General features: G+C 42.5%; 1 protein-coding gene across 5 annotated transcripts; it reads left to right on the forward strand.

The window, feature by feature from the left end:
- The first annotated feature begins 432 nt into the window (after positions 1 to 432).
- On the forward strand, positions 433 to 17,912 carry NBR1 (NBR1, autophagy cargo receptor). 5 transcript variants are annotated; one of them, XM_017834150.1, is made up of 21 exons: positions 433 to 581; positions 2,723 to 2,785; positions 3,852 to 3,870; positions 4,254 to 4,276; positions 5,067 to 5,264; positions 5,812 to 5,886; positions 6,898 to 7,100; positions 8,083 to 8,247; positions 8,715 to 8,921; positions 9,549 to 9,708; positions 9,891 to 10,178; positions 10,598 to 10,750; positions 11,204 to 11,279; positions 11,585 to 11,695; positions 12,494 to 12,685; positions 12,802 to 12,936; positions 13,542 to 13,908; positions 14,203 to 14,300; positions 14,478 to 14,556; positions 15,252 to 15,357; positions 15,713 to 17,912. In XM_017834150.1, the coding sequence occupies exons 1-21, from the start codon at positions 480 to 482 to the stop codon at positions 15,887 to 15,889; spliced, it is 2,997 nt and encodes a 998-aa protein (XP_017689639.1). In that variant the 5' UTR covers positions 433 to 479; the 3' UTR covers positions 15,890 to 17,912. The 5 variants fall into 5 exon arrangements, with proteins under 5 accessions (XP_017689639.1, XP_017689640.1, XP_017689641.1 ...); XM_017834151.1 differs by having other exon boundaries at positions 434 to 581; positions 5,815 to 5,886; XM_017834152.1 differs by lacking the exon at positions 433 to 581 and adding an exon at positions 2,466 to 2,567.
- Positions 17,913 to 18,457: the final 545 nt, after the last annotated feature.

Raw genomic sequence — 18,457 nt, forward strand, 5'->3', positions numbered from 1 at the left:
GCGGGGCGGGCACTCGGCTCCGCAGCGCCCTCTTATAGGCTCCTTCCGCCGCGGGGGGCGGGGCCGGGCAGGGCCGGGCGCGTCTGATTGGGTCTGGCGCTTCCGCCTTACCCCCGCCGTCGGATTTCAGCGGCGCGCGCAGCNGGGCGGGGCCGGGCAGGGCCGGGCGCGTCTGATTGGGTCTGGCGCTTCCGCCTTACCCCCGCCGTCGGATTTCAGCGGCGCGCGCAGCAGGCGCGGCGGCGCAGGCGCGGATGAGTGTTGTTGCTGCGTGCGCGTGCCCGGCTCTGTTTATTGTTGTGGTTCCACGGCGCCCGGCCCCGCCCCTCCGGCCAACCAGGTTGGCGAGCAGGATGAGTGACAGGCGGGGCAGCCAATAGCGCTGCGCGGAGGGAGTGGGGCCGACCACCCTTCGGGCCGCCATGTTGGGCTGGTCGGGCCGGCGGCCGGCGCTGCCCCTGGGCCCGCGGGAGCGCGCGATGGAGCCCCCGGTGACCCTCCGCGTCTCCTGCCGCGGCGACACCCGCAGCTTCATCGTGTCGGACCCGGCGCACACGACGTGGGCCGATGTGGAGGCCATGGTGAGCGCGGCCCGGCCGCGGGAGGTGGGGAAGGGGGGGTTGCAGCCGCGGCGAGCCGCCTCGGTGAGATGCCGACCGTGCCAGCGGCTCTCCGAGGGCCCGGCATCTTCTCCCGCGCCTTCCAAAGCCCTGTCCCCCGTTTCCCAGGCTCTCAGCACTGGTGGTTCGTACTGCTGCAATCTCGGGTTTTCTTTTAGCCTTTAACTCCCGCTGTGTGCTTAGAGTGACCTGAAAAACCTGTTTCGGAAAAAGATTCTTATGGGTCCTTTTTTTTCCTGTGAGAGCAGGTGGCTTTAGTCGTGTTCTTTGCCTATTTCCACAGGTACGGACGGTTGGTTTTGCCCTTGTACCCCTCTGTAAAGTACACTCTGTTCCTCTTATCTGCCATTCTTTTACTCACTGAAGTAGTTATGGTGAAGTAACGCGTGTCTGTTGCTTTTCTGAGGATGCGTCTGTGCTTTCTGGGGTACCGAATCACTGATACGTTTTTGGCCCCTTGCCTCCAGGAGCTCTGTGTGTGCCAGTTTGGACAGAACAGTGTCTGACTGGGCCATGTGTGGGTAGGCAGTTGCTTATGAAGGTCTGTATATGCTCTTGGTATAGTCAAAAGTTTTTGTTTGGATGCTTGCTTTTAGGGCTATTTAGTGAAAATTCCTGGCTGAGGCTAAAATTGTGTTATAAGCACTCCCTTGGCTGTTATGAAGCTAATGTGATTTTTTTTTTAATTATTATTCCTTCTGTAGCAACTGTTCTGGTTTTTTAGCTTACTTTTAAAGTTGTACCTTAAGAGGTCTTGTCACTATTTTATTTTCTCTTCTAGCTATCATTTTCCAGAGTGCAGGAGGCTCTTGCTTTGTGAATTACTCAAGCTCAAAGCTTGAAATGTAGCATCTTCACTTGTTGTGTTTCAGTCCTCTGGAAGAGGCACTAGTTCAGTCTTAAAATACTTAGTGGCAAGTAGACCCTGCAGGAATGTCTGAGCTAGTCAGAATCCTGCTTGCATCAAAGCTGGAAGCAGATTAGTGTGTAAGCACCGTGTTGCCCTTAATCTTAGGTAGTCTGAGAGCGAGGGTGTGTTTGTTCAAGGTGTGGTGTTCTATTACAGTAATGCTTCCCTAACCAGGGTAATAACATGGATTCTTTCTGTTGTGTTTTACTGGGAATTACTGTTTGAAGAGAGTATCAGTTAAACTCTGTCTTTCCTACGTTTTAATATTTTATTGAATGTGTTTCTAAGGGATAACCCGATCTCTCATTCTAGTTTGAGCTTTAGGGGAACAATCTGTGGTACTACACAGTGTAGGTACAGACCACAGTTTCTTCTTGATAAGCCGAGTCTGTTCTCTCACTGCAGTCCCAAAATTTGGGATATGCTGCTGGAAGAGCCTGCCTGTAGCATGTCCACTGCAGAATGTGTATGGCTGTGTCCCTGTGCTCCAGTGGTGCTGTGTGAGTCCCAACAGCCTCTGTCAACTGAGGTGTTCTGTTAGGTCTGGGCTGGCAGAACGTGTCAAGTCTTTCAGAAAGGATACAGCTTGTGTAGGTACCTGCTACAAACTGTCCAGGAGCCTTGGAGACTTGCTGAGTGTATGGAAACATCTGCCTTCCTTTCTGGTTCATTTGGTGCTGTTGGCTCTGCCCTGTTAATGTAAAATGCAAAATAGCTGCTCAACTTTGTCCTCTAAATTCTGATAGGCTGAAAAAAGGCTGATCACCTGTGTGAGCTGCATTCCAGGTGCTTTTCAATGTAAAAGGTAGTGTTTGGGGACTGCTGGCCTTAGCCTTCACATTTGGCAGTGTTTACTATGACTGAGTTTATTAACCCTGAGCTTGTCCTCTCAGAATGGGAAGGTTATTATTATTTGTTTTGGAGTAAACATTAACTAGGGAAGGTGCAACATGAAAGAAATGAGTTTATTCTTTTCATTAGGGAAAGTTAGTAACAGTTGGAGGAAAGGCACCGAGGAGAGTGATTCAACTTCAGAGGAATGGATTCTGTAAAACAGTCTTTGCTTCAGTTGGGAAACAGAAGGGAGGGGTGGGAGGGTTATAATATTACTCCTAATTAATAATCATGTTTAACTGAGGACACCTGTAGTCCTGTCTCATTGTGGTTTTGTGTTCATTTTTTTTCATTACAGGTTAAAGTTTCATTCGACCTGGACAACATTCAGATCAAATACATTGATGAGGACAATGATGAGGTAAAATACCTACCACCCTACCTTCCCAATAAGTCAACCAGAAAATGACTGCTGGGAACCTTTCTGCCTCACAGTGATTTGTAGTGGGTCCTTCAGGAGCATCTGTTATGTAGATCAGGGGATGGGGGTGGTTTGTCCCTTTAATAAGAAAATAGCTGTTAGTCTGGTGGTTTTACTCTTAATGCAGCATACATATTTTAAAATAATACTTTTCTTAGAAGCTGCTGCCTTTCTTTTTCCCACCCCACAGTGGTTCTGTGTGCTCTGAGGGAGGGATGTTTCTGTTGAGGAACTTGGTTTTTCTTTTTGTGAGAATAAGTTAGTTGGAACTATTGGTGTTTGCAGCCATGGTAAAGCCCTGGCTCTTCAATCTACACTCCTTCCTCTGGAAAATGTAGGTCCCCTGTCATTAGCATATGTTTGCTTCAGTGATCTGGTGTACTCAAATCCTCTGCTTGCTTTATGCAATTGCTGTAATCTCCAAGCAGATTACTGCCTCAGAAAACAAATTGGTTACTTTTAGTTGTCCTTGTTGAGTAACTTCCTGCTTGGCACAGCCTCACCCTCTCGTGTTCTTTCTGTTTGTCTAGAGGTTCAGAGGAAAATGTAACTCTTAGACACAATGGACCTTTTGCAAACCCCATGTTCCACTGCTTAGGTTATAGCTCTACTGAATTGCAGAGATGGAGTCCCTGTAGTTATTTTTTTTTCCCCCTAAGGGGAAATGTCAAGATAGTCCCAGCAACCTTTCAGGGAAAGATTCTTCCCTTATTTTCTAGCTTGTATTTTATATAAATATATAGATGCATCTGTGAAAAGTTCTCTTTGAAATACTGGTCAAACTGACTAAACCCTGTTCAGAATCAGGCAATACTGTAGGCATTAAATAGCTTCTTGTATTAAATAGCTTCTGTTCTGTGAGCAGAATGGATAAATGAGTATCTGTATTTGGAGTGGTGTTTTGGAAACTCCAAATAAAAGTACTTTTATTCTGGAAGTGTGGTAATTGTAAGAGAATTGCAAAAATATGTCTGTGGCTCTCACTCACTGTTATTTTTCTTTGCAGGTCTCTGTGAATAGCAAAGGTGAGCTGCTGCTTTACTGAAGTGAAATCAAGAAGCAGACCCCAACCGTTGTTTGTGGTTTTTGGAGAAGCACTTGAGAATGCTTGCTTTTTGATTTTTGTATTTTATATATCGTTGGGCATCAAATTCTTCCCAAAGGAAGGAGTTTTTGGTCTGTAGGAACAAATTGGGTATGGCTAAATCAATGGAATGATGCAGCTCTTAGCTGTGAGAAGGTGTGCTTGTTGCTGTATATACAATTTTTTTCTTTCAGTAGCACTACTTTAAAAGAATTTACAGAAGGTAATGGAGACTTCTTGTGGTGTAAGACTCCCTAAAGACTGTGTGCTAAATTTGTATCTGTTTGAGACAGGGAAAATTCACATTTTTCTCTTTTTCTTTAGAGGAATATGAAGAAGCTCTGAAGGTAAATGCTCTCTTTGACTTTTTCAATATATTCACTGTTCTCCGATGAAAATTGATGTAGCTGAGAAAATACCAGAATTACCTGGCCCATGGAAATCCGAATAGCTTGAATATCTTACTGATTTTTTTTTTCCATCCTGGCTAATCTTGCTTTGTGTAAATTAGTTGCACAGGCAGTTGTGATTCAGGACCCTGAACAGCAATTGGTTGGTTAAGTGACTGACTTCCTCAAACAGTAATCCCATATTTGGAGATGCTGGGCTCTTGTGGATCCCTTCAAGAATCTTGTCACACAGACTCTACTGCCAGAGTAAAACATTGAAAATTCTGTTAGTGTCAATGCTTAGTTACTTTAGGAGCAGTTAATTTTATGTAGACAAAATAAAATTGCATTCCTTTACATCTCAGTTTTACCTTAGTAATGTTTCCGGAACTTTTTCCTCGTGGTCTGAATTTAAAATCTGATCATTTGAAAATAATCATAAATTTCTGGGCAGAATCTGTTATTTACTGGCACATGTGAACACTTTATTTTAGGTTGAAAAATTCCTGTAGGATATCTGCATTATTATCCTTTGGCATGTAATAAGCCTTTTAATAAGCATATTGGTAACCTTTAAGAAGTAGAATATCAGTTGACTCTACCTTGGCATCTCTGTTTTCTTTTTGTCTGTTAGTCTTTCCCCATCTTTTCCCTGTTCTCTCTGATGTAGTGCAGTGCTGTATTTTTACAGATTTTGTATGCTGATTGAAAGTGTAAAACGTGGTGTATGTGTGTACTGTTTGTTTAGATTGCAGTTAAACAAGGAAATCAACTTCAGATGAATGCCTATGAAAGAAACCCTGCTTGTGCTTTGCAAGTACCTGAAAAAACTGTGACAGAAAAGCTGATGCTTCTGAAAGATGAGAAGAAACCTCTTTTATGCTATTCCATGCTGGCTCAGGGATTACAGGAAGAATTAAAAGATGACAAGGAGCTGACCATTCAGGTAGGAACTAGAGCTGCATTATGTATTAATTAAAACAAAGAATTAGTAAGTGTCATTCACTTTATGGACTTATTATCCTCTTTACTCATACATCAAAACTGAGTTCAGAGGTTGGTCTCTGTTTTCAGCTACCTGCACCCACTGAAGCTCACCAAATAGTTTGAATTTTCAAGAGGATAGTTTGATGCTGCCTTTAGAAATACAGGTGTTTTAGAAATACAGATGCTTTCATGTTGACCATTCTTAAATATTTTGATAAACAAAGTCATTGGTCTCCTGAAGCCCTCATTGCCTTCTAATAACTGTTGTATACTTGACTACTTTGGATTTGGTGTGTAATTACACTCAAGTGCCAATGAAGCAGAAATCTTTCAGGAAAATGTCAGTGGTTACCTTGTGTTGCTTCTCCACTGTTTTCTGAAGAACTTTAAAATTTTTTTTATAGAGATGCTTGAGAGCTGTTTCAGTGGTTAACTTGCTGTGTTGAGGATGTTTTTTTCAACTTTGCACGCTTTTTTGTTTGTTTGGTTTGGTTTTTTTCCCCCAGCAGAAGTTAAATCAGACACAAGCAGGAAGCACAAGTGAAAACCCTCCAGAATGGTTTACAAGCTACTTGGAAACAGTAAGTGCATTGTCTTGCAAGTGTTGGTATTCCTAAAGAAATGCATAAGAAGTTGTGGGTGGAAGAGTTCCTTGTGATGCCTAACTCTAGACATCTCAACACAGTTGCTGTCAGCACAGCTTGATCCATGCCCCTTGTGAAAAGTGGATTGTTTGGGTTATGCATTTGGTTAGTTTTGAGTGTAGTTTTAAGTTGCTCCCATGATAGAATCCAGACAGCCCTAGGAACTCCAGACCCCTCATCGTGGGAGAGCATGGAATAGGAATAGTGTTGCTGTTGTAGACTCTTGATTGTCCAGTTTCAGCAGGGCAATAGATATGGTTTCCTGTGATTGGAAGCAGAGCATTTAATGACCTTGCTTTTCTTGACCGTTCACTTTGAGTAAATACTTCCAGGAAGCCATTGACAATACCCAGCAATTAAAATGTGGTTGTTAACTTGTTTTGAATAGCTAATAAACATCACTGAGAAGCAGTTTGATACCATCACTAAGAATTCATTAGCTAATGAGTTCTTGAAACTAAAAGGTTCAGTATACAGTAGTATGTGCATTTATCTTTAAGCTTTTTTTTCTAGAGTTTCCTTTCTTTCTTTGCCACCTTTTCATACAAACTTAAAGAGAGGGGAAGTTCATGGTTATGTCTAAAACATCCCTGATAGACAAATCACAATTTAACTGTAGAGACTCCAGAAGGGTTTGGGAGTTGTGATAATTGTTTTGGAGATGAGTTTCCTTCCCTTCATGCAAAGTCATGGAAGAAGAACCTTAATGTTGTAAGCACAAGTATGTGATTTTTAACTTGCCTTTTTAAAAGCTCTGGGCTGGTATTTTCTACAATAAAAATCCTCTGGAATGGGATAGTTGTTTAATTTCCTGTAGAATGTGCTGGGTGTGTGGGAAGTGGGTTCTGAACTACTGACTTAGGGGGTTGTGAGACTTGAGAAAACGTAACGCGACTTTTCAAACCGTGCGGGTGGGCCTCACCCGTGACCACTTCGATTTCTTTCTAGTTCAGGGAACAAGTAGTTAAGGAGACTGTCGAGAAGCTGGAGCAGAAGCTGTATGAGAAGCTTGTTCATGGCAGTCAGCCTGCAGACTTTGCTGAGAGCTCAGCTGCAGCAGCACCTCCCCCTCCGGAGGGCAGCCCCTGTGACTGGTTGATCTCCTGCTGCAACTGCCGGGCCCGGATCGTCGGGGTGCGCTACCAGTGCAGGTACAGGGCCACGGGAGTGTGGGAAACCTGGCCTGTCCTGGGTCCTGGAGCCTCAGGAACTGCCTGGGGGTCACAGACTTCTAGGTCTCTAACCAGCAGCCTGCTGTGCCTTTCAGAATGTTAGTATGTGTCTCACCAACGTCTCCGTGGTGACTGGACTTTGTCTGCATAAAAACAAGAGTAATACTATTTCGAGCAAAGGTGATAAAGTGAGAGAACTTTTTAACACCTGCTCTATTCACCATCACTCTTTACCTTATTTGCACGTAACATGCAGTAATTGTAAAGGAAAATGTTTTGCTCGGTTAACTAAACAAAACCAGCCTACAGTAATGCTTTGTTTGGCTCTAAGAGTCAATGAAACTAAGGCAGATCATGCTTTTTTTAATGATCTGGCTTGTCAGTTTAATAATATGAAATAGGTATTGATGAATGTCTTAAGTGAGGTGTTTAAAAGTGAGGGTTTTATTCAAATGAGGCAACTGCTGTAAAGGTAAGTGTTTTGGGACTAGGCAGAAGCAGTGGATCAAATCGTAACAGGGTTTTTCTTTGGATGCTTTTTTTTTTCTTGCTGACAGGAGATGAGAGCCTGTTTTTTATCAGTCCTGTTCCTGTAGGACCATCTGCTTTGCAACCCTGGGTACTTGTTGACTTAGCCTCTGTATTTTCATAAGTATGGTGCTGGCACTGGATTTCAGTAAAATGTTCTATCCTTCGTAGCAACAATTTTAGTCATTTTGCTAAAGGAAGCATCAATTTTTTTTCAATGTGTGTTCAAGAAGGAAGTGGGGACTGTGTTACAGTTTTGCCCAGAAGAGAGAGAATCATCTAGATATTCCAGATGGCTCCCAATATCGATGTATAAGTTGGACAACCAGGTGCTGTCTTTTGGGCACTGCCTACAGCAGTAGCGTGACACAGAGTTGTTTCTCTGCAGAAATTCTTTGCCTCTTGGTAACATTCTGTCTCTTCTGCTTTGCAGCCTTTGTCCAGCCTACAATATCTGTGAAGAGTGTGAAGCAGGAACATACGCCCATGATCCAAACCACGTCTTGTTAAAGCTGCGCAGGCCCGTCCTCTGCACTGCTGAGAATTACAGCCCTGCAGAGCTCCCACCACGCCTTCCTGCCACTCTGGAGCAAGTCAGGTAAAAAAAACCCACCTGCCAGTACCTGACAAGATTGTCCTGATAGCAAATGGAAACACCTGTATTGAGGTTGATGTTCAGCTTTTATTTTAGAGAGAACGAGAAATGGTACTCAAACTTTATTGTGTGTAGCTCAAAATAGCTACATACAAAGGGCCTAAGTCACAAATCTTTTATTATTTTTAATAATAAAATAGAAAATACAGACTTTTGTGTCATAGGTGGATAGCAAACTTTGAAAGCTTGCTTTTTCTTTGAGCACTCTGTATTTGCCTTTGCTCTTTCACTGAGACCATTCAAACTAGTTCCACAAGCAACTCTGAGGATGTTCTTTGGAAATTATTTGGTATCCAGTCTAGAAGCCTGAGACATTTCCTGAAGTGTTCCCTTAAGACTAAGACTCTGCTGACTAAAGCTAAATTCTGGCCAATTCAATGTATTATAATAGTGTCTTATTCTCTCTGCAGGCTCCAAAAACAGATGGACAAAAGATTTCTGAAGGCAGAGAAGCAAAGGTTACGAGCAGAAAAGAAACAGCGAAAAGCAGAGGTCCGAGAGCTCAAAAAGCAGCTAAAATTGCACAGGAAAATTCATCTGTGGAACTCTGTCCACGTATTGGAAACGAGCAGCTCACCTACTCTGAAATCTGAGAGTCTCCAACCTAACACCTTCCTGTAAGAGATGTTGATAGCTGAGCACCTGGTAGTTGTGCTGTCTGAGCTTTTGTGGTGAGACCAAGTTAAAGTGGGGGAAGGTTATGAAGTTGCTCGTTCAGAGTATGATTTGTCATTGGATCCTGTGAGAATTTTTTATTTGCAAGGTGGAGTGTTTTTGATTGGGAGGAGCTCTCCCAGGAGAAGGAAAAAAGTTACTGATGGTTATTAGCAGAAACTTCCTGATTTATCTAGGTTTAGGAGGAAGGGGAATGCCTGGGATTATATACACATGCATGTGCATACAGCAAAAATGAACCTTGCTGCCAGTTTTTAAGAAGTCTGTGTCTTCCTGCTTTATTAAGTGTGTCTGCGTAAGGTCAAGTACATTCTGTGTACTTATGATGTTCAGTGCTCTTTTTTCTTTGTGTGCTCTCAGGCTGAGGTTCATTAGACAGCAGCCTTTGCAGGCAATCACTTTGCATTTCCTATTCCCTTTGGGTTTATGAATGTACAGGGTAAAACTTGTATAGTTCTAGTTTCTTTAATTCATCTCTTCTATTTAGGGCATTTAAAAGTCAGATTAACGTTATTGGCAGCTGAACTTCTTCAGTTTTGGTGTATTTTTTGTTGTTTCCTCAATCTCAGGAGTGCTAATCAACCCTTCCAAGCAATTGTCCCAACGCTAAGTGCAGTATTTGTGGATGAGAATTTGCCTGATGGCACTCACTTGCAACCAGGAACAAAGTTTATCAAACACTGGCGAATGAAAAATACTGGCAATGTGGAATGGAGCTCAGACACAAAGGTATCTTGCCTTTGCTATTACTTTTACACACTAAAATAGTTCTGGAAGATAATACTTCCGTGTGAATTCTCTGTGGGGACCCATTTAGGATTTCCTTTGGCCTGTTGATTCACAAGCTGGGAATTCTGGGACAATGAGCTGTCTAGGAGTTAATTTTTGGCTTTTTCTGCTCTATATTTCAGCTGAAACTTATGTGGGGAAATCTGACCTTGGCATCTGCTGAGAAAAAAGATGTGTTAGTGCCATCCCTTCCATCGGGACAAGTGGGAACTGTTTCAGTCGAGTTTGTAGCTCCTAATATTGAAGGAACTTACACTTCTCACTGGAGACTGTCACACAAAGGAGAACAGTTTGGGCCAAGGATCTGGTGCAGTATTGTTGTGGATCCCTCTCCAGCTGCTGACTATCCAGAAAGTGATTGGAAGGATTCTGACTCCTGTCAGAAGAGTAACAGTTCCAGCACCAAACAGGCAAGTCACTACCTGGTATTGGGGAAATTCTGAATTATCTAGGAGAAGGAGCATTGTGTATTGTTTGGCAGAGTGTTACTAACTATTTGAGGGGATTCTTTTAGTTGTTTCCTTTTAAATTCTATTTTTAATAAGAAAGAAATGCAAGATATATTGCATTTATAAGTTCTAAAATGGTTATTCTTTTTGACAGGCATGAGATTAGTTATCAGTCTGCTTTAGCTATTTGTCTAGTTCTTTGAACTGAAACACTGCAGAATTTCTCTTTCTTAGATCTTGTCCTTTTGACCTCTGAGTTATTTTAAATCTCTTTCAAGTTACTTGAGTGCTTACAAAAATTCGGGCTTTACATTTTATCTATTATTTTATTTACTGTCTGCCTAAGGGGCTTCTGGGACACTGTTTTTTTGTTTTTTCAGGATGCTTCCTTAAAAACAGAAGCAGGTGCTCAACTGATGGGTGAAATCACAGAGCAGGCTGAAGTATCTCTGCCAGCTATTCCTTTAAAGATCAAAAATCTGCCAAGTGAGAGAGAATTTTACATCCCGTCTGTTGATCTCCTCACTGCACAGGTAAAGTGCTGAAATTCAGACAGAGATAAAGCAAACCATCTCAGGTTTGATGTCTAGGTATGTAGACATCCATGAGAATAAAGGTTCTGAGCTCTGAACTGGCCACTCTACTTTCAGACAGAGTGTATTGCATTATATATGGCAGAGCTGTTTTCTTCTAACTGGTATCAGGGACTGTCACTATGTGGAAGGTTTGTGCAGGAGAGATTAAGATTCTCAAAAAAGAGTCAGCATTGGCTCTTTCTCTGGCCCCTAACAAGGGAGTTCTTAACTTTATCTCTCACTGCCCTGATTTGTGCACCACATCCTATGACATGGGTGTATGTTGTGGGAAAACTGCCCTCTGAGGAACTAAATGTTACTTGAACCAAGTGGGATCTGGGCTGCCAAGTACAGATATGATTCTATTTTAGGGTTTGCTGATGAAAACTTGTGTGGTGTTTCTTCATGTAGGATTTGCTGTCCTTTGAGCTGTTGGACATTAATATTGTGCAGGAATTGGAGCGAGTGCCACACAATACTCCTGTTGGTAAGGCTCTTGTATGCTGTGTTCTGTCTTGAGCACAGACAGCTATCCTTTGCATTTTTCAGTATTGGCTTCTTTTCACCTTCATATCCCCAAGACCATAACATTGCAGGTGTTGAAGAATGCTGCCACTTTCTTTGCACAACCAGTGGCAGTGTCATGCAAAGTTAGTTGTTTATTTCACCAAATTATCTTGCAAAATAACTGAGTTTCTTCAGTCCCTTAAAAAGAATAACTTCTTAAAATGTTAACACCTAGAGGCTCCTACTCCCTTAGTGCCAATTATCTTTGCTCCCTGTGTTTTTCAGACATGACTCCATGCATGTCCCCTTTGCCACATGACAGCCCCTTGCTGGAGAAACCTGGCTTAGGTCAGATAGAGGAGGAGAATGAGGGGAGTGGATTTAAACTAGTTCCTGGTAAGCAGTAGTCCTGGGGAGCTTGGGGGTGAAGGGAGGATATTGTCACTTCTGTGTAGTCAACAGACCTGATGTCTGAAAAGAATTCTAACTACTGTCTTTTCTTTCTTTGGAAAAACAAATGATTGTTTGGCTCATAAACCTGTAGCCTGATGCTGCTCTCCTGAATGTAGAGGTTGGAGCATAATATATGTAGATTCAGAAATACAACCCATAGAATCATGGAATGGTTTGGGTTGGAAGGGACCCTAAAGATCATCCAGTTCTAACCACCCCCCTGCCACGGGCAGGGACACCTTCCACTATCCCAGGTTGCTCTTGGCCCTGTCCAACCTGGCCTTGGACACTTCCAGGGATGGGGCAGCCACAGCTTCTCTGGGCAACCTGTGCCAGGGCCTCATGACCCTCACGGGGAAGAACTTCTGCCTAATATCTAATCTAAATGTACCCTCCTTGAGTTTAAAGCCATTTCCTGTTGTTCTATTACTGCATGCCCTTTTAAAAAGTCCTTTCAAATGCTTTTCTTAATTTGTCTAGAATTAACTTGCCACTAGAATTGTTGGGAGAGTTAACAATTTGCCCTTTATAGACTAGGCTGTACTCAAAACACTCCAGGTGGGGCCCCCTATGCTTCTCAATCACTTTGACGTTCAACTTGAACTGAATTCAAAAATCTTTCAATTTTTAGGAAGAATTAACACGCAGAGTCAATATTAGCCATGGCTAGCCTAAAAAATTGTTCTTATAGTTACATTGCCTTGTGGTGGTAGTAAAATCTATTACATTTCCCTTCCCAAGGAGTGGCAGAAGACTGCCTTGCTGTGGACTCTTCCACGGTGAAGGTGAAAGCTGAGCATGCATTGAACCAGGAGGAAGGGGAAGAAGATATGAGCGGGACTCAGTTTGTCTGTGAAACTGTAATTCGATCTCTGACCCTGGATGCTGCACCTGACCACAAGCCTCCACAAAAAAAAAATAAAATCCTTCAGAGTAAGTACTGTCAGCTGCCTTCTCTGGTTTGACTTGTTTGGAGTCAGACATGGGACACAGATTGCTCAGCTCAGGTGGTGATAACATTAAATTGTTTTCCCTGATTGTTTTGTTAGACTCTTTACAAACATTGCAAGACTCCTTCAGTTGCAATATGATAAATGAAGAATCTCCTGTGATAAATACTAATTCCACTTCCAAAAAGGAAGCAAGGATTCATCAGTCAGAGCTAATTACGGAAAATTACTGCGGTAAGTAAAATAGATTTGAATTGAAGATGAAGCTGTAATAATAAGGGCTACAAAAAAAAAAGGTATAAAACCATCTGGCTGTTCCAGGAAATCGATCCTAATTACACAAAGAGAATCATTGCATCAGAAAATTGGTGTCAGTACTCTGAACAAGCACCTAATTGAACAGCTGCTTTTCTAAAAAATGAAATCGAGGCATAAAGGTTCCATATATAATAAGTGCTCATATGTTAGGCTTGACTGGTGCCTCCATATTCTGTACATGTAGCTTGAAGTCAGTACATATAACTGTTTCTGACCTGTTTCTAATGTATGTAATTTAGGTGCTGAAAACTTTTTTTAAGTTCCCTGTATAGCTCTTATTCCTGTTTTTATTTTAAGCATTAATATCAGCAGTGTATTTGTATTTATATAGGCTTAACACTAAGATCACTTACTCTTTCACACTATACCCTCCCCCCAACAGACAAAGCAAATGATACCATTAATAGCATCAGCAAAGATTTACAGTTGTTTCTAAATACTTGTCTCTTACAGCTGGGACAATGCTGTCTCTGTTGTCCATACAAAATGGGTAATGGTAATACCTCACTTTTTTTCCTTAGGGAAGGAAGGGGACCTTCCACCATCTGCTGAGAGCACGAGCCCTTGTAGTGGTACTGACAATTGTGAGGAAGAGGAAGATAAAGATGATGTTCAGAGTCAAGGCTCCTCTGCTTCATCAGAGGATTACATCATTATTCTCCCTGAGTGCTTTGACACAAGTCGGCCTTTAGGCGAGTCCATGTATAGTTCAGCTCTTTCTCAGCCCAGTTTGGAAAAGACAGGAGAACTTGAAGCAGGAGCAGAGAGCCCCGAAGTGGGAAGCCAGCCACAGATCCACAGGGTCAGTGACATGTTGTCAACTTCCCAAACACTGGCTGCAGTACCACTGACCCCAGAGACTGTGGACACCTCACCCCAGACACCAAGGTATGCTTTGGGCTCAAGAATGAAATGAGGATGCTGGTGTTGGTGTAGAGTCTGCAGGGTCTTGTGCTTAAGTTCAGTGTCTAAAGAGAATTGTTGTAACGAAAGTCTTGTCTTATACTGAGGTGAATGTCCTTAAATTCTGCAACTTTTTAACTCACTGACTTAAGTAGTGCAAGACAGGGAGAGAAGGGACCACGTGAAGTTTTTTCTTTTGTCTCTTGATCTTGACTTACCTGTGTATGTACATGTAGAATAAAAGTAGTAAAAGTAATTTTTTCTGCTTTATGTTTTCAGGAATCTTGCATCTCTTCAGGATCATATCTTCCAGGAACTAAACATATCAGCTTCAGAGAATATCTCTTCTGCTCCTCATAATCAAATACAAAGAGAAGGTATTGACAGTACTTAATAAAGAGTGCATCCTGTTGCTATCACCTGTTCTTTATGCCTAGTACTGAATTTGATGTCTTGTTATGCTGAGTCCCACTCCTTTCCATTTATGTATATGAGCTGCATCTCTCCAGCTTCTCATTAACTGGACCTGTTGACATTTTTGATTCCTTTTCCAGAGCCCAGTGGTGAAGACAGTCATGGTCCAGGATCTTCTGAATTTCCCCCTAGTAAACAGAAGTTCTCAGAATACCCAAGGTAATGATGCTGAAGCTGTGACTTCACAAACACTGTTTTAAACTGAGTACTGCTAAATTAGCACCCAGGAAAAGGCACTGGCTTACAGACTTCATGTAGACATTAGTTTGGAGAAAGGCCTCCCTTCTTAAAGGAAATATGCTGAATTTTATAATGCTGTGTTTTTATAAGATTTTGGTTTCTACTTGGACGCAGATCTACAGGATCTGGCAAGAAAACGGGCAAGCAAAAGTTTCTGAAAAGCTCAAGCTGAATCCTTCTAAATTTCTGTGGGGTTTGTTTTCTGGAAAATCTCAGGATTCTTAAAATGGTGATTTGCAAGTTAGGTATAAAATTAAGTGTCTTAAGATACTGAGACTGGAGGAATAAGGCAAAACATTGAACAGAATATTAAGTGACTTAGAATTTATGGAAAACACATGAAAGTTACTCTGGCCTGAATGGATGTGTCAGTGCACAGCTTTCACACATGGGTGTTCTCTTCTAGGTGAGAACACTTAACTGTTTACAAAAGGTCACTTTATGGAAAGCATAAAGCCACAAAGGAATGAGCTTCCTGCATAGCTCAGTTCCCAAACAGTGCTGATTCCTGTGGATCAGGGGCTGTTCTCTCCAACAGCTGGCACATCAACAGGCAGAGATTTGCATTTTGCTGAAACAAACTGACCCTAAAGTAAGACCTGGCCTCTCCACAGGTACCCTCAAGGGAGCAGCATTGCAGGAGAACTTGTCAAAGGAGCTTTGTCCGTTGCTGCTTCTGCCTACAAGGCATTATTTGCTGGACCTCCCATTATTGAGCAGGTAAATGTCTTTCCTGTATGCTATGAGATTATTCATAGAGTCACAACCTTAAATTTATAGCTGTGCATTATAAATGTACAATATTCTATATAGGACTTCATGTAAGAGTAGAATATTAAGCTTGATGGCATCCCTTTGAGGTGTGTTGTGCCCAGCAGACTGGGAAATCCATGCCATGAGCATGGAAGCATTTCTCTTGTAGCATCATGTAAGAGTAGTAACTCACCTTTGTAAGTGAGCAGTGAAAGGGAATATAAATGGCTTAACTGGGGCCCAAAGGGTCTCTGTGCCTCAATTCTATTCCAGTATAATAAACTTTCTTTTTTCAGCTGATCTTACTATCTTTTGTTTTCAGCAACCTGCAGCTACAGAAGAGCAGACTGCCACTCTGCTGTCCAGCCTGTGTGAGATGGGATTCTGTGACAGGCAGTTAAACCTGAGGCTGCTGAAGAAACACAACAATAATATGATTCAAGTGGTAACTGAATTACTTCAGATCAGTAACAGTGACTGGTACAGCAGTAGATGCTGAACCTGCCTGGTGGAGGGAGGAATTGTCTTCATTGAGTAAACTCTCATTAAACACTACAGCAGGAGAAGGCTGCTCCTCAGCTGCTTTCTGTTTGGAGGTGTGATTAAAACTTTGAGGTTTTGACTCTTTTTTTTTTTCTCAAGGAAATGTCAAACAGCCCTTGTCATGGCATCTCTTGAACTGGACACCAGAATTTCAATTGTAATTTGAACCTCACAGTTAAATGGATAGTCTTTAACTCTTTAATTTCAGACTGAATCCTTTTATCAGGGAATCCTGTAGAACTAAACTTGCACCCAGATGAGAGCTTCCCCTTTTACTGTTTGTAAAATCTTTTTTTAGGCAGCTGGACATTTTTGTTGACTTTTGACTAGCTTTGGAATAGGAATAAGTGTAAAATACTGTTGCAAAATGTAGTCCTGACGATTATACAAGAGATGCCCAAAACTAGCAAGTTGTTTCTTCTGATGATTTAGTAATTGGTTTTCCAATGCATGATAGTATTGTAACAGACTTAAACCTTACAAATTATTCTAAGAAAAAGAAGTTATTCATAGACAAAAGCCATCTTGAATCTAGTCTAAAAAAAGTGTAACTGCAGTTATACTGATAAATACCAGGGAAGTTGTTGTTTGTTGTAGCAGAAAGAAGCAGGAGAGTGAATTTACCACCAGCAACTGAACCAGCTCTAGTAATGATAGTGCAAACCAGATCTCTAACAGAAAAGTATAACCTACATAAAATATTTTGTTAAAAATGGAGTGCAAGGGTAGTAAAGGCCTTTCTAAGAATCTTTACAGACTCTTTATAAAAATATTAAAAATATGACCTTTATCTTTTTTTCAGTATAGTGCAAATGTCTTACTCTGTTAATACCATGTAGAAAGTTCAAGAATGTGTAGAAACCCAGACCTGAATTGGAGTACAAATTCTGGTAATGTTTAGTAATGGGAAGAGTGCTTGAGGCAGGGATTGGGTAACTTTATACTTTAGAGTTTGAAAAATGCATTAACTTAAGCACTTTCAAGTGTACAGTCTCCTCTGATGGTTCTAGCTGCTTCTGTGTTTCCATAGCCACATGTGTAGGATCCAATTTTCTTGTAAGGATTTTGTTTTAGATGCCCATATTTAATCTGGAAATCTAAGAATTCCCTTATAAATGTGCTGAGAGAGATTTGATTCTGAAGAATCACAAGAAACGAGCACCAGACACTGCTGTGCAGTGGGGTATCCATAGATAATTCCTCAGAGTTCAGTCCCTCTGTAGGTGACAGTGTAGGAGACCATTGATCCTAAAATACTTTATATTGCCCCTGCTTCAAACTAAAGTGTTCTGTTTTGTCACAATGTAGCTGAAGTGGTGTCAGTATTGTGACTGACCACGTTACCAGTAGGAATTTTTTAAAAGACTTAGTACCCATAGAGAGACCATTAAAATAGTTCAAGAAAACAAATGTATCATACCACTTTTGTTTTAAACCTATTTTTATAGACTGTGGAAGATACACTCTTAAATGTTTATTTTGAAATACAGTAGAACTATTTTGCAGTGTTTCCCATCTCTGTACATCGGTACAACTGTGTGCTGTGGACCAGTTAAAGATCCTTCTGTAACTTTCCCCACTTTAACTTGGATGTGCTGTTTTGAGTATATTCTGACTAATGCCAACTCTAGAACGAGGAGCAGGAAAGGACAGGGATGCAATGCAGAAGCTGGTGACACTTTGAAGTGTAGTGTGGTTATTTGCTTGGATCTGTCAGGCTCAGCAGGACCCATGTTCTCTCTGTGTGTACCTTCGTAATTGGAATGTTAATGTGTCTATAAATTAACAAAACTAAAACATCTGAGGAGGAACACTTTTATTGCAGATTGAAATGTCAAGCGTGAGATGCTGTTCCCTTTAGGTTACTTTTTACTAGGGTTTAGATGCTGTATGCTCAGGCTTAAGATATATTTCTGTCAGCTTTGTATATTTTGTTAATGGATGCATGGTATAATTTATAATACATTCTATAGAGCACACGTGGCCTCTGCATCTTATTTCGGGCGAGCACTTCACGGGTGGCCGTGACTGGGGGGCTGGGGTGGGGTTCCTCCGCCTGCTCTCCCTGCCGAGAGCACATGCCCTGGGCCACCGCGGGGTTGGTTCGGCTCGGGGGGAGCCCGAGGGGCAACCGGGGGCAGGAGCCGGGCCCGCGCTGAGACTTCTCATACGGTAACGGCCCCGGGGGGAGCTCCCACCGCTGTCCTCTGTCCCCAGCACGTGGCTCCCAAACAACAGTCGAGGTCCCTTCAAGCTCACCGTCCGCTGGGGGGGCGGAGGGAAAGCACCTTTCCGGCTGCGTTAAGGAAAGAGCCTTGACGCGACCGCGCCCCAGCCCCGCTGCTTCGGCCGGGCTGGCAGTCCGTTAAGCCCTCCTGCCCAGCAAATCCCTCCCGTGCCCGTGCGGGATGTCCCGCCGGGGCCGTGCGGGTCCCGCCGCCATGTCCCGGCCGTGCCCCCGCCCCGCCGGCTCCGCCCCCGGCACGTCACGTTACGTCATGACGCCACTTCCGCCGCGCCCCGG

The sequence above is a fragment of the Lepidothrix coronata genome, unplaced genomic scaffold (genome assembly GCF_001604755.1).
Source record: "Lepidothrix coronata isolate B3197 unplaced genomic scaffold, Lepidothrix_coronata-1.0 Scaffold229, whole genome shotgun sequence".
NCBI classification, from domain to species: Eukaryota; Metazoa; Chordata; class Aves; order Passeriformes; family Pipridae; genus Lepidothrix; species Lepidothrix coronata.